Genomic DNA, 16672 nt, shown 5'->3' on the forward strand with positions numbered 1-16672 from the left:
AGGCTTTGTAATTCTTCTGCACTGTGTGTTACTTCAGCCACAACCTCAGCAAGGTCCAAGACATGTGATGTTTTGTGCATTCCTGCGAGATATCTTGTGACTCTGGCCATTCTTTCAGGAGATGTCTGTAGCCCATTGCTGCATTTTCCTGCTAAGGCAGGACTGGAAACAACATGCAGCTCCCTGCTGAATGAAGTGTGGTACAAATACTTGAATAGCCCTGTCTTCAGTACTGGGATGGGTTCTCCATGTCACCTGCTTCATGTCTCCATGTCACTTTCCTAAGCTGGAAAAGTGGTATCAGGCTTGTGAGAGCTGCATGGTGGGGATGTATTTAGCTCAAAGTTTATTTTGACAAAGGGTCCTAGTCCTAGCTTAAAAGGCCAGTTTCCCTGGCTGAGCTGTTCCTCCTTCAGATTCCTTATTATTGGCTGATTTCTCCAGGGGTGAATTGGAAGTAGTCCACTTCTCTTCCATGTATTCCTGCACTGATCTTCAAACTAACTGAACAGACTGCTCCCAGAGGACCCATCCCTGGTTTCAAGCAGTGCCGTGCACAGTTGGGACTGTGAACTGGGGAGTAGTGTCTGCAGACGTGCGTGTCTTGGGAACCTATCAGTACTTGATTGTATTCAACTCTTCATATTCTGGTTAAAGAAGCCACAGTAGCCAGGGATATTGCAGCAATTAATCTTCAAAAAAACAGTTCCTATCTTAATACCCTAGTAGATCTGGACGCCATTTTCCACATGACTCAGTTTTGGCTAAAAACTGCTTCTTTAGGTGATGTGTTAGTGGAATTAGCTGAAGTGGAAAAAATACCCTTGAAAAAGTCTCAATATTTCCAATTTTTACTTTGAAACACCTTTTCTGTCTGAAACTCAAAGAAAAAGATGTTTTGAATTGAACAACATAAGAGTTTCAAGCCCAAGTAAAACCTATTTTGACATTTTTTTTTTTACCTGAAAAATGAAGACTTTTGGTTGTTGTTGACTTTTCCCTTGGCCAGCAAGTGAACCGAAAGATGACTTGTATTGCTGCTGTTATGTGCAGTGCATGCCATAGGCCTGTTTGTGAGTTTTCCCTGGCAACCTACCTCCCTCTGCCCCTGGGGGATCCCCTGGATGGGGTTATCACACACTTGGTGTCAAAAGAAGAGCTCCTGTGCTCTCTTCTCCCTTCCCCACCCCATAAATCCTACTTTCTCTGCTATTTGGCTCCTATAGCCAGGGTGTCTGAGAGCATAATGGGCTTCTGAAGGATTTCTTCTCCCAGCCCTTTTACAAAGCAAGGCTGGTCCCTCTTTGCCTCTGTGAGAGGGGCTCAGGCATCGTGGCTTTTGCCCAAGCTTTCTGGGCAGCAATGTGGGCCATGCCTTGGCTTAGCCAAGAGGATTTACTCTGAATGTGTCAGTAGCCCAAGGCATTGCTTAGCTGTGTCTCGCCATCACTGTGTGCTCTGCTCCTGGCTCATAGGCAGCTATCTTCTCAGCAATGATTGGGGCGTCAGTTTCTGAAGCAGGGATTAACTTCCTGTGCTGTGTCTCCCTGGTGCTGCACCAGTAAGCCAGTGACTGGGGCTTGTGGGTGGTTTAGTTTGGTTGCTAAAAAGTAAGATAAAAGGCATGAAAATTGCTTATAAGAGTGCCTTTGTGGACTGTGTGAAGAATCCGCATGTGCCTTAGCTGCTTTTTAAATATCACTGCCCCTTCCTGGGTCAGGACATGTGTCCTGTTTAAAGTTATCTCTAACATCTTAACGATCAGTCTAATTCCTTTTATGATGTGAAGCACATTGAGTTACACCTCTTGGCAGCACCACCTTGCTCACACTGTGCTGTAAACAGAGTTTGCTGCTGCTGCTGTGTGGGTCATCCTTGCACATTTGCATTAGTCATCTGTAATTTTTTATTTTAATTCATCATATGTACCTAAGGTCATTATAGGGTCTTCACTGTTACAATATGAGTGATTCACAATCCACAATGCAGTGATTTCTGTCCTCTCCAATAACTCCATCATAGGAGGGAGGAGAAGTAATAGGCGTTTACTTATAAAGATGCCAGATAATACACTGGATAAATAATGGGCTGAACTGATTCTCCTTTTTAAAAGCATCACTAAAGAAAATAATTATTATATTGTCATTGTTGGACACTGCCACTTTACTGGGCCTTACTTTTAAAATCCTCCTCTCTGCAGTCAGCTCCATTTTCTCTTATCTCTTCTCTTTGGATTACTATCATTTTAGGAGTCAGTGCTGAGCTGCCAAATATATCCTCAGAAAATTATTATTTACAAGAGATGACTTATTAAACTTGAAGATATTTAGAGAGTCAGATTCTCATGCAAATATTTTGTTGATATTAAATGTTTTGATTTGAGACCTAATAACTTAAAATAGCTACATATAAAAATTAATTACAAGTTAATAAATTAATTGATTAATGCAATAACCACAGTATAATTAATGATGATGATTAAAATCTAATTGTTAAATAATATAATTAGAAATTAATTATAAATTACATATTTATTGACCTGAAAGTACGATCAGCCACCAGAATGCTGATATGGGAGTCTCTTATGTTTCCAATGCTTTATTTTTCAACACAAAACCAATATCGGAGTCCCAAACATAAGAGTAGGAGTTAGTAAAAGTCACTTGAATATGCCTGAAAACCAGGCAGACTTAGGTTTTATGTGACAAACTGTTTCAGCGGCTCACTAATTTCTAGGCTGCATGCTGCAGGGTAATCAGTGCAATTCCCAGGAAATCTGTAAAGGTTTTAATGAGCGATGACATGTTCAGTGCACAGTCAGCATGAAGCAGTGCAGTGTTGAGGAAGCTTTTAGCAAAGGCTGATGTGCATAGATCCTGGCTCCTGACGAGCCAGCTGCTAAACCTAACACTTGCCCAGGGAGCTCAAATAGTGGGAACTCTGTACCACCTCGGTTCAACTCTTTCTCTATAAAATTACAGTATCCATAGTTTACCTCATTCATAAATACATTTGCTAAACAAGTTTCTCATACTGTTGCCATTTTAGGATACTCGATGCAGGTATTTCTGCTAGAACACTTTTGTTCTTTGTTTTTTCCAAGGTTCAGCTTTTGCAAAAGTCAGTGATTTTAAAGGTGTATATCCCGTTGGTTTCTGGGTGTGTGGATCAAAACCTTCATTTAGCTAAAGTGATTCTGACTTTTTGTAGATGCTCACTTTTGTGATTTTGTAGGTAGCATAAAAACCTGAATCTATTCTTTTGAGTTTGAGCTCCACTTTTACACTGAGCTATTGATAGATATTTAGGAAGTGAAGCTACATGCTGATGAACCACGTCCATAGCAAGCTGGCAGAGTCATCCCAGTGACATCCGTAAACAAAACTGGGGAGAAAGGCGACTACTCATTTGAGCCCAAGGAAAACTATGTACGTTTCAGTTTTCAGCATCCTAAATGTAGTACTTTTGACTGGGAGCTACTTTTTTTTTTATTTGATGGTCCAGTGCTTTGGATCACTATGCTCAAACTTCAAAGGAATTATTTTATCTAAAATGTAAAGGCAAGTATCATACTCTTACAAAGTCAAAGACCAAGAAATTTAAGTAAACGTTTAAGTGAAGTCAGCTTTTCCTCAGTCAGATGCCCAGCTCTGCTAGTCAGAATCGCAGCACTGAGACTCCATAAACAAAATGAAGAGTGAATGAAAACTCAAGCAAAATTTGTAACCAGAAGGATATCTTTTATTAGGTCAAGTAATACAGCTAAAAATAAGAAACATACTTTTCTGTACACAAACACTCTGGCATGCACAGAGATGAAACTGGATTTGATTTTTGTTAAATAAACACCAATGCATGTATTAAAATGAAGAGAGAAAAGGGATGGCTGCTGGCAGATGGGGCAGATTTTTTGAATTCTTTTTGCTGCCATGCTTTTAGTATCATGGGTGAAGAGATTTGCTTATGGCACTCTTTAAATTGCCTGGATCCTTCTAACAGTTGTTCCTTTCCATTGAAAACTTGCTGAGTAGTAGCTAAAGATTTTGGGGAAACAAGCACTGGGGAATGATATACTGAGCACTATGATGAAAGTAGCTCAGAAAAAAGATGCGGTGGCTTTCAAGAGGTTCCTCCCTTCCTTCCCCCCCTTAAACCACACACAAAACCACATCTTAGGTGGTCGAGGAGGCATTGCCTAGGAGTACAAACTGCCTGAATTGCACATGTGATTGTTACACTGGGATAAAAGCTGGAGTTGGGACAAGGGCAGATCCCGCTGCTTCAGTATTTGTACTTTTTGAAAAGCCAATTTGGCAAGCAGCATAACAAGAGCCTAACAAGTGGACGGACATATGGGGAGGCAAAATAATTGTGCATTAGGAAGACTGTGCAGATGTGAGCTGAAGTAAGGGCGTAACTCCATATGGCACATTGCTGACCTTCAGTTGGTGCCTGAATGACAGTATGCGGTGCGGGTCGCACCATCTGAGGGATGCTGTACTGGGAGTGGGGCTGAAACCAGACAGAACTGGATTTACGCACATTGTCTGCTTCCTAGAGAACAATAAAGCAGCTACCGACAGCTGTTGTGCCTGAGATCATCATGGTGTTACTGCACCTTGAAACTCTGGCACCTTCCCTAAAACACTTAGTGTATACTGTGCTTCTGGGAAATAAATACTGTTAGCATGGTTGTTCTTAATCCCTGCTAATCTGCTGTGCAGGGAGAGCGTAGGTGAGTGTGCAGGATACCTGATTTCTGTCCACGCTCTCTGTAGTTTAAAAGCCTTTGTGTACCTTCAGAGAAGAAATTACTTAATCTTTTCAAACACTGAATATTAAAAATCCTGTGGTTAGCTTGTTTATTTGAGAAACGTCATGGACTTTTTTTATAAACTAACCCCAGAGGGATACGCATGTTAGGTAGAATAGCTGTGGCACTCTGTTGTTAGGAAAGTGTGATGAGTGAAGGGCTTAATTCTTCAACCTGGAAATCCTTTGATGAAATATGCTTGATAAATCTAAACTATGACTATGATTTATTATCATTTGTTCCTTGCTTTCCCTTTCAGCTGTTAATCCTAACACTGGCTAAGAGTTCGGCCTTGTTTTATTGATGGCTGCTTGAAGTGCACAGGAGGATTTGCTCCAGTATTCACCAGAAGTCTTTGATATATGAGATTGTAGGCTAACACCAATAATCTTTTGTGAGGAAGTGTCACAATACATACATCGATCATCCAAGCCCCTATCTGTCAGACTCTCCCAACCCAACCGTATTTTTCATGACACAATGCGGCGCATGGCCTTTAAATTACCCATCTGTCTGACAAATCAGTGAGTGTGGCAGAAACTGGCAGCAGTTTGACGTCGCCTATCACTTTAACTGAAGTGAAAGTAATGCAAACAGATTTATGGGATCCCCTTTGATTATAGACTATGAATATATTTGGAATTGATGTTTGGGAGAGAGACACAACAGAGAGGCAGGAAAAGCTTGTAGGCAAAAGCATTAGGGTTTGCAGCTTTGCATTTACTATGAGGGAAACTGTTCTGTTCTTAATTTTTTCCTTCCATGTATGTTGCATCTCAACTGAATACTTGTGACTTTTTTTTTTGTCCTGGGTGATTATTTAGCTGTTCTAAATTGATAACTTTATATATATATCAAGGCTGAATTTTCTTAACTGTACTTGTAGTACAGGTATCAAATATATCTGTAGCATTCACTGCATAACAGTAAATATTGCAGAATTTCCAAGGGTGCTCTGAATATAATAGAGCACAGCAGAATACAAATGTCTGTTGCAAGCTGATGAGGATGGCTGCTTGCTGCAATGCTGATGGGAACTTGAGTTCTCTGATGGAGCAGAGCAGAGTACTGTCTTAGGGGGTTTTTTTATCCAACAGTTCATCTTTGTTGCAGAAGTAACCAAGACCTTGGCTTTTGCCCTTTGATACCTCTGTGCAGAGGCCCTGGCCCTAGAATAGTATTGCCTTGAACCTGGTTCATAACCAAAGTCTGCTGTAACAAGCCCGCTTTTTTTAGAAGGGGGATTTTATCCTACTTATTGAGGCTATTGTCTAAGTGTAGTGGTGAATTTGTGATGATGAAAGCTGGGACTGAGAACTACTGAGTATTAGTCACATACAGGCAACAACACACCCATTTGAACAACTCTTGGCTGCAGCTGAGCTCTTGAAGCCCTGAGCCATCCAGTCCAAGTAAGGGGTAGGGTGGTACCCTTTGGGCGTTAGTATGTTTGGTGGATTGTTTTCTGAGCTCTCTAGAGTTTACACAAGCTTCTCTTGATACTCTGCTTGACTTTCTTCAGAGAAGCTGTAGACTTAAGTGATTCCCTTCTTTTTAAAGGAATAGTATTCATGAACAAAGGTACAGGTATTGGAAGTCACTTAACAAATCAGATAGTTGTGGTTCAGCTATGATGGCTTTTGCCTGGATTCCAGGGGAAATTGTGATTTGTGGTGTTACCACAGAAACTCAGCCAGTTCCCTAAACACCTTCAGAGTTTCCTTATGCCAGGCAGCACTGAGCTAGCAGTGATCTGTCGCTGGGGTGGGTTCTTCTGTTTCTCTGTTATCGCAGCCATTGGTAGCGGCAGGGATTGTGATTTACAGCTGCTTAGCTCTGAGAAAAGCTTTTCTAAATCTGGAGTCCTTCTCCTGTATTTTGCCTGGGGGATGCTGGCATAACCTTGAGCTGATTGTTGATTCCAGTGTACAGCCTAAACTTCTGGCCAGGCATCATGGTTCAGTGGATCTTTCAAAAGGAAAGATGCCTTCTGGAGCAGCTGTTTTATGAACAAACCAAACAGGTTTTTTCTTTTCCACCTAGCTAGTGTTTGCCTTGGAAAGAGAGAAACGGGTAACATTCCGCCCCTCTGTGCTAAACTGTAAAGGCCATTTTCATTAGGACGATTGCTACGTGGAACAAAACAGGCCTGCTGCACGAAGAAAAGGTGCTGACAAATGGAGTTGATCACTGATGGGATGGGTGCTTTCTGGCTCATGGTTACTTATTTGGAAGCCACATCCCTGCTCCTGTAAATGAGCTATTGGCAGTGTCGCTCTGCATGTTCAGGCAGTCTTCGTCTCCAGAAGAAGAGACACATTTCAATGTACATGATGATGAGAGGTCTTCCTGACTTCCAGGCACAGGCTTCTGCCAAGCTTGCAGCAGCTGAGTTCTTGCATAAGCATCTCCTCCCACCTCCCTAAGTGAGGAGGTAGAGACAGTGACGCCAAGTGTTGCATCTCCTCACACAAGTTTGTGTCTGCAGGATTTCATGAAGCCTCTGCAGAAACAGTGGAGCAGTTTGTAACAAAACTTAGGGGTTGTGGGGAGGAACAAGTACAGCAGATAGCAGAGACCTTGGTGTCTGCCTGAGGTTACCATGTAGGTTTTGAAGTGCCCCCAGAGCCTCTGGCTGCTTGCCACAGCCAGGTGGGTCTTTGGGATCTGTCTGTATGTCTTCCTGTCTGGAACTTGGTTAGTGGGAACCTATGCAAAGCTTTGTTTTGGCTAAAGGAAACCCTGACGTATTTGCATTTAGCAGACTAGGACATCCCCAGTGCTTGCTGTTTTTTCAAACCCAACTTGCTGCTGTTTTAAAATCTCCATCCCCAGTTCTCCCATCAGGTCCTGCCTACCTGCGTCCCACATCCATTCTGGAAACACACTTCTTGGAGAGCCCTGAGCAAGTGCCACACCTTGGTGTTTGTGAGGGAAGCCACATCTACATTTGGAGCACAGAAGACACATGTACTATCGCAGTGTAGGGTTCAAAGCATGGATACCAGCTAGGCTAGCATCACAGTCAAAAGGAAAGCTATAGATGGTGTCTTTGCTAAGGTCATTTCTCTGGTATAATCGTGTCTCTGCTATGAGTTTTTTTTCAAGCACAGTTTCATCAGTCAGGGATCTCACCAAGGCAGGCATGACTTTGATGGAGCTGTGGCTTTAGGTATGTTCTGCATAGCTCTAGTAGCAGAGCGGAGGGCACGTGTGAGCAAAGTCACACTGGAGTCCCTTTTGGTTTAAACCAATCCTGGGCTATTCTCTGTAGGTAGGAGCTCTGAAACCCAAGGAAAGCATTGTTTTCTAGTGCTGACCTTCAGTACAGCATGGTCTCAATGTCATGTCTAGGACCCAGTGAATAATACTGGATGAAGATCTCTAAGTGCAGCCTGGCCCCTCTGCTTATAGTCCCTTTGGCTAGCTGCTGATGATCCAAAACACCTGCTTTTTATGAATAATGAATTTTTCTTTACCTCTAGGGGAGATGCATAAACTTCACTCGGGTGAAATCGGATGGAACCTCTGCCCCTTACAGGCCACCACCGAAGCTGCCACGGCACGATGATGTTCCTCTCAACAATGCTCCAAGGAATCCTTCTCCTCCTGTGTCTCTGCAGCCTCCTTCCAGGCAGCCACCTCCTGGACCACCCCCATCCCGAGTCCCTCCTGGACCTCCTCCTTCGCGCCCACCCCCACAGCCTATGGCTTAGAGTGCAGCAAAACCCTGATCAACAAAACATGTCTCTTTGCTGAACACGGCATATTTATTGAGTATTGGTTTACAGTTAAAGATATCAGAATTTGTTGCTGGTCAGCAAAAAAGAAGAAGAAAAAAAAAAGAAAAAGTGCCAAGTGTCGATTTTAGTGTATGAATATATTTATACCACACGTGCTGAGTAAACATTCAGTGGATAGATTCAGAGCTATGGGGTATAGAAACAAACCAAAATGATCATCTAGATACAGTAGCAGCTTTTTCATGTATACATTTGAAGATCTATTTACATATGACATTTGTCTGACTGGTATGTCAGATTATTCATTAATAACTTTAGCCAGTACACGTGCATCAGTTGTTTTGATAGCTGCCACCTGCAAGTTGGTTAAACATAGTTCATTGAGGAATTTGCTTTCTTTTCCCCAACAGTACTGCATCCAGATGTTAATATGAAACAATAATTGCAAAGATAACTTTCTGCCTTTGGTTCTGCAGGTGGAATTTCCACAAAAGTTTATAAGAAGGTTATAACAATAATGAGGTAAGATGAGGCTGTGTGCTAATAATCTAGCAGCAGTAATCTAGCATAGGAGAGAGGTATCTTTTTCTCCTGAGAAAATCAGTTTTGAGCCTGCCATCTCTGTGTATGTTTAGACTTGGTTGCATAGTATAGCCACTGAAGGTCAGATACTGGTTCTAGAAATCCAAACCTTGAATAAGACCTGAGTTAAGATTTGTCCAAAGTTCAGAGGAATTTTGAGAAAAATGTTTTGGCTAGCCGGTTAGTTTTAATTTACAGAAAACATAGTCCAAAATGGAGCACATACACATGCAATTTTTGAGCATGAATGCTGTAATATGCAAATAGCATGTGTTATATCAGAGCATTGAGGGACAGATCCCATTGCTATTTAATTAGATACATTTCCTTTTGATCTTACTGCCAACAGAACTAGATCCTTTTGTGATTCAAACATGAATTCTTCTAGGAGTAGCTCTTTCTTTAGACAGACCAGATCCCACTAATATGTAACCTTGCAGTCTATCTGTGGTTGAGAGGCATGGCCTGATGGGTCAGTATGAGCTTTTACCTGTTTTATATAATGTTTGGCTAGAGGATTTCCCAAACATTGTGACTGCTCACCCATGACCTCAATTCTGTGTGTCATCAGAAAGTGATGTGAGCACCCACACAGAGGTGGGAATTTATGACGCGGGACTGTGATACAGCCCATGTATAGTGTTCACTAAGCAATACCTGAGTGGGTTGTGCCTCGATCATTCCCTAGTGAATCAAAGTAACACCTGAGCTTGCTTTTTCTCCACCGCTACCTATCATATTTTACTGGAGAGGGTGGCTGCAAATCCCTATGCTGGTTCGCTTTGGCACTGGCTGTGTTATTAGGATAGTTGTAGAAATAATGTTTATGACACAGCGTATACCTATCTCTCCATCTGTGCGTAGGTGTGGGTGTGTAGCACATCACAGTAGCTATTGGCACATAAGTCCAAGATAAAACACTAACTGTATCATTACTCCAGATTTAAAGCCTCTTCATGCAGTCATTACAAGTGCTGGTTGCACTGGTACAAATAGAAATAAAGCTTACTATTTCCAGTGGAGGTCCCACTTGCAGAACACCATACCAAGCTCTCATCGGTCTATGCTGATCACTGTGACATGCCGTGTGTACACAGCTGGGGCTGTCAAAGATAAACTCAGAAGAACCACAGAGCCTCTTTCTCTTCTTGCACTGTTCTGCTCTGTTGAGTTATGCTCTTACCTCATGTATATTGGTGCAGGTAATGGAATCAAACTTATGGGTGCCAGCTGGCCTTGGAGCTGTTCCTAGTTTAGGCCTGAGCCAGCAAAGCACTGCCGCATGCATTAAAATGTCCTGCAGGTCAAGAGGAACATCCTTATGCCCAAGTACTTTGCTGACCTGTGACTTCATTGTGATCAGAAAGGAGAATTGGGATGCACTCAACCCTAGCTCATTCTTTTTAGTCACTTGAATAGGGTCTGCATAATTTGGTTCATAAGAATGGATTTCTGTTTGAAGGAGAGAGAATTGTGTGTATGTGTGTGCGTGTGTCTGTGTGTGGGAACTGTGTAGGTTTTTGTTTGGTTTCTCTTCCTTTACAAAAATTGCTCAGAGAGTAGCGCTCCTATGAATGGAAAGGCCTTTTGCAGCCAGTGCGACGCACAGTCATCACTTACTTATCTCTGTTTCTTTCAGTTGAAAGGTGAAACTATAACATGTCCAATTTTCCACTGCAGTTCTGCCGAAGCTCTGCTTTTGACACCAGTGAAAGGAACTGGATGGCTGCAGTGGGGGTGTAGGGACCTGGATGTGGGAGAAGGTGCTTTATAAGCAGAGACCACTGGCTGACATTATTTTGGTCGTATGGAAGCCTCTGTGAAATAAATGTGCTGGGTCTAAGACCAGTTGTAATGTGTATGTACAGTTGAACTTAACAGCCTCTCATGTTGGCTGTCTAAGAATAATTAGCCAACAAATGCTAACCAAGAAATGAAATGGGAGGAGATAATAAAACCAAATCCCCTGCTAGGACAAAACATGGTATTTGAGGTTTAGCTGTATGTGGGAGTGGGGCAGACCACTGCTCTGCAGATGTCAAGTCTCTTATCAGCAGGCAGTAATGAGACTGAAACAATGATGGAGCTCACAAATGATGTAATGATAAAAGGGAAAACTTGCTTACAGAATTAGTATCTGCTAGTAAAATTGAATTGATGGGTCTAGAGTAAGCTTTAGCTAATGAAAAAGCCTAGGAGCCAGACTTTGTATTGCCTTGCAGCTGTACAGATCTTGAGAGGGGTCAGCAGAGTTGTTGCAGATTTGCATTGATGTTAACGTTGGTAGAATTTGACTCATTTCCAGCGAGAACAGAGGTGTTGGCTTAGGGAGGGCTTCTCGCAATCGCACATCCACCATGCCTGTTGTTTGCAGTTGAGAGGACTATTCTTTGCTGGAATAGCCAGTCTTGTGGAGATAACAAGAGATAGTAAGAATTTGTGCATAACTTGCAAGTGCGGTGAGGATAGGAGTGGTCTGGGCTTCCAGGTGATCAGATCCATAAATGATAAAGCAGGAAGCACCATGAATTTGAAAATTCGATTCAGCATAAATGGAGTTCCTAGCATTTTCACTATATAAAATTAAGCATTTGGTGAGTAACTCGAGTTTTGGCTGCAGCTTCTGTGATGAGAGCACCGCAGGTTTAGTTTGCCAGTAAAGCAGCAAGAAGAGATAGTGAACATGAACTTTGCAAAGGTGGGGTCAGTCAATATGCTGCACTGACTACAGAGAGGCCTTTTGCTTGTGTAGAAATGTACCAATTTGCAGTGATCTCAGGCACTATAACAATGCAGTAGTAGAGACTGGTTGCTATTTTACCATCTGCTGAGCTTGATCCTTACTTTGTGTAAATCAGTATAGGCCAACTGAAATCAAGGCAGTAATACTGGTGTCTGTCATCTGAGAGCTGGCTCTGAATAAATGGACAAAATCTCTCTAACTGGCTTGATATTTCAATGCTTGTTTTGATATGCTTGTATGTCATTTGTGATTACAGTAGTTACACTGCTAAGAAATGTTCTCATGTGGGATGATTCCCCTGTATTTTCCAGCATATAGCATCATTTGAAACTTGCAAAAAGTGAGCATCTAATGCTTCCCCAAATCCAAGAGAAAAATATGGATTTGGGGGACCTTTGGCTCACACTTAGCACAGATGTGAAATGACACAAGGTGCAAAGCAGCGGGGAGGGAAACCCCATGTGTTTAAAGCTGATATAGAACTACATTGATCAAAGCATATTTATGGCCATCTTTCAACCTCAGTGCATGTATTGCCATCTGTGGGAGTAGCCTGCAGAGCAGACGGTCCTAAATGTAAAAAGAAAAAAAAAAAGAAAGGAAAAGAATCAGCTCCTCGTCTGAATGAGCGAGCATAACAATGAATGACATTATTTCATGAACTGTACCAGTTCAAATGCATGTGCACCTGGTGCTCCTAATGCTTTTTACTCCTGTTGGTCTTTAGACAACATGTTCAGTAATATGCTTTCTCTCTTTAATAGTTTGCTGTTTTATTGTTGTTATTCTGTTTTGTTTTTTAAAAAAACATTTCACTGAGAAAACAGCCCTACTTCTGTAAATATAGAGTTTAATTGGGAGGAGACAGCACACTTCTGGATGTTACTGCTGGACAGTTATTTATTAAAAAGGGCTTAAGGTGAATAAATACAGGTGGCTCAGGATACATGCATGCAAGTGTGGTAATGCAGTATAGCATTTTCAGTTCTCTGTAGTTTTGGGGGAAGGGGAATTTTTGGCTAATCCTAGTTTGTTTATAAGTTTGTTACAGATCTGATACTTTTGAATAATGCAATAGAGATTCCTAACATATAACAGTGCTTGAACAGATGTGTAGATTCTGATAGATTTTTCATTTGGGAGGAGGGGGTAGTGAAGGAGAAATGTTTTAGTTTTTAAGGGAAAAAATGTACTGTACTAAACTTTTTCTAAAAAAAGATGTGTGTTTTCAGAAACAGTGGGGATGCGGGCTGATAGACAGCCGGGGCATGGAGATGAGGGTCAGAGGAAACAGTTGGATTTTTGAGGGACAAAGAAATTTTATGTGGGGGTGTGGGTTTGTTACTGGTACATGTGGTACAAATTTGTGTAACTGACATGCTGCTTCCATGTTATAATCATGTAACCTTTATGCATTTTATGCGCCTGCTCCATTTTTCTGAGAAAACCTTGCAAATGTAATACCTGCATGCAAATGTGGGAGATGTAGCCAAAGTCTTATAATCCAACATAATGTAGTCTTAATGGATTCAAAATCAACAATAAAAGTGCTTACTGGTTAAACACTACAGAGGATTTCATTGCAGGGTCATTTTAAGAGAGGATAAGCTTGTCTGTACCCCATTTCTAATCAGCTCAGCCATCTAATGGTCAAGGAGGAGAACGTGGGGTTGGGCTGTCAGAACTCCCATCCACTTGCTACTCATTTGTTGTTTGACTAGAGACAAGGGTATGTTCTGTGCCTCAGTTTCCTGTTCCTAGCCTGAGAATTTCAGTCTTTGCCTAATTCAAAGGTACAGCATCGTTTGTTGGAAACCCTTGTAGATCTCAGGTAGCAGGGTGGAAATGCTGAGTAAATTCCCCTGGAGTCAGTGCTCAAACACTGACATATGGGCAGGATCTGAACTTAACTGTTGCTGTCTGGAAGAGAAGTCATCTAATGCATAGAAATAACAAAGTAAAAGCCATGCAAGATAAGGTGCTAGAGCTCAAGACTTTAGCAAAAAGAAATTATATGGCAAATCCTACACCTATGAAAACACTGGAGTCACCAGGCTTCAAACACAACTACTGAATTTTAGGAGTCTTGCCTGAAGGATGCAGGACTGAATCCTAAGACCCCTTCTCCCTCACTGTCTCTGAAGCTAGTTTTTTCTTCCCTCCCTTCTTCTAATGCTTCCTCTCTATCTCTTGGAGCCCCACTGAGGGTAGGAGGAGGCTGGTGGAAACATAAGACAGGCAAGAAGGTCAACAGGGGTAGGCCACAAAAATCTCCAAACCCAGCAGGCTGCAATTATGGGTAATCAAGGCTGCTGCAAAGCTGCTGAGCTGTGCTATGCACTCAGTCTGGCCAGCATGGCAGCCACAGCCCTGTGTGCAATGGGAAAGGAAGCTGGTCCTTGTACACATGCAGCACCCTGAGCCCATGTGAGCCTCATCTGCAAAAATGGTGGGCACTGATTTTTGAGGGTCTGGTAGCCTCATGAAAACATCATAGTGAAGCAGGTGGGAGCTATGTGGTGGCTAAGCCTGGCACTCCGCTCCCTCTGGCAGCTCCCACTGGTTGAGCTGCTAATGGGAGCCAAAATCCTTTGCCTGGAGCTGTGCTATGTCCTTTGCCTGGAGTCAGGGGCTATGACAAAGAGCCCAGCTTGCTCTCGCTCTGCTCCCCAAGCTGGCAACACAATGCTCACCCAGAATGGTTTTGTGGCCTTCACTCCTTTTTGTTCTCCCATCTGCTTCTTCTGCGAGAGGCAGGCTCAGGCTCTTGAAAGAGATGGGATAAACAAAAGCGGTCCTGGAGCCAAGGCTCTGGGCATTTTTGTTCTGCATCAACAAAAACCCAACACTGGCTGCAGCTGTGGCTGGTTAGGTTTATGCATGCCTGAGACAACAAAATTCAGATTTGACCTGAACTTCCCCAGAGACCAGGAATGTGCAGATCCAGGGCTTTGGTTACGGACTTGTCTATAAATAGCCTCTAGTGCTGATTTAGCATCTTTTATCAAACATACATCACAGTCTCAGGAGTGGCATTTATATGTGAACATACACCAGCATACCCTATTTGCCGGCATGGAAGTCAGCAGCAAGAATTTTACTGGCTTCAGCAGTCCGAGCCAGGAACTGAAAAAATGCCCTTTCCCCCTACCCTCTCATTCCTTAAGAAACCACAGGCAGAGCATGTTGCCCGTGCTGGAAGTTGTCTGATCTTTACTCTGTGAACGTAGTTTGCCCTTTGGGTTAGGACTCATCTCAAGCTTCATTGGTTTCTGCAGCAAAGTTCCCTCTCTCCCTGGACATTGAGGGCCCCCTTTTTCACTGCAAGTTTCCTAGCCAGGTATTACTCTGATTTCTGGCTGCAGATCAGAACTGTGAGACAATGAGATGTAAGAGTTCCCTGAAAGAAAGGGAACATCGTGCTGAAATGTTTTGCCTGTGACATAGCTTGAGAAATGATTCCCTTTTAGCTTTCGGAGATGCTGAAGGTCCTTAGATAACCCCATCTGTGTCTCTACCAGAGTTTACAAAGTGATCTCTGCTCAAGCCAGTCTATCACTGCCATGTAGCAACTGAGTTGCCCTTTGTCCGTGCTGGTGTCCTCCTGCATCCTGCTGAGCCTTTGAGCTGTGATTCTTGGGTGCAGATTCTTTCTTCATGATAGATAGGAGCCCTGCAGGAATGTCCTAGTTCCTGTGACCCACACTGGAGATACACACTTTTCCCCCTGATGGCAGAGGGATATGGATTTAGGGCATGAGCCTTCCCAGAGGGCACAAGGGAATATTGCAGTCAAGACATACCCACATGTAATAAACATACATGCATTTGACACAGGTTGCTAAATAAAGTAACTCTCTTACGGCTCATGCATTGTTAAGGTAAAATACTAAGTGCTCGCAAATGTTTAGTCTCCGTTTTTTCAGTGCATAGGAAGATGTTTTGAGCCGAAGACAGGACTCCCAAGATTCTCCTTGATCATCAAAGGCATATTTGGACAACCAAAACCAAGGGGAAAATATGGCAAGCATATGTGGCCGTTCATCCTCTTCAAAAACACAACTGTGGCTGCTTTGTGCCTCTCTTTCCTTGTGCATCAGGAATAGCTTAGTTAAAAGTGAACATGCCTCGATGTAGAGCTTAGTCCTGGAGAGCTTCAGTGCTTTTTCCTATTGTTTTCTGGACTTCTGATCCATCTGTGTAAGGTGTGTTGGGATCTTTGCTCATAAGGGGATGCAAATGCAGCAGTGAGGCTGTTGGGCCTGGTTTCAACTGGGAAATGCTGCAATGTCCTCAGCAGGCAGGTGCCTTCAGAAGGTAGTTAATAACCCTTACAAGCCACTGTCATCATGATAGGGGACTTGGGTACACCAGGAGACACCTGCTCCAGGAATACACACAGCCCGTGTACACGAGTCACGACAGCCTATCCACGAGGACGGTCACAGAGACCCTGGAGGGCTATGTTTCTTCGCAATCAAGCAGGTACAGCCAGGTACTACCAGTGCCTCATAGCACTTGTCCTTCTCTAGGGGAAAAAAGTGGGCAGGGAGAAACTGCAGCGCTCTGCAGTTTCCCAGCTCTCTCTATTTTTGCCAACACTAATGGTTTCTGCATTGCTGAAGTGACTCACAGGTCAAAATAGGAAATAGCTCATTTCCCTCCCGGCCACGGACAAGAGCAAAGGAGAAGGTCTGCTTCTAACCTAGCCCAGCCGGACCCTGCCCTGGGAAGAGCGGGCAGGATGTCTCCCAGGTGGCATCAGGCAGCGGCTCTGCCATGGTCTCCTGG

General features: G+C 43.0%; 1 protein-coding gene across 1 annotated transcript in view; it reads left to right on the forward strand.

The window, feature by feature from the left end:
- The window catches only part of ANTXRL (ANTXR like), a 61416-nt gene extending 52887 nt beyond the window's left edge, over window positions 1-8529 (forward strand). Inside the window, 1 exon segment of the mRNA XM_086616838.1 lies at window positions 8299-8529. Within this exon segment, the coding sequence (XP_086472964.1) occupies window positions 8299-8529 (231 nt within the window).
- Window positions 8530-16672: the final 8143 nt, after the last annotated feature.

Source organism: Tauraco erythrolophus, chromosome 9, assembly GCF_009769465.1.
Source record: "Tauraco erythrolophus isolate bTauEry1 chromosome 9, bTauEry1.pri, whole genome shotgun sequence".
Lineage (NCBI taxonomy): Eukaryota > Metazoa > Chordata > Aves > Musophagiformes > Musophagidae > Tauraco > Tauraco erythrolophus.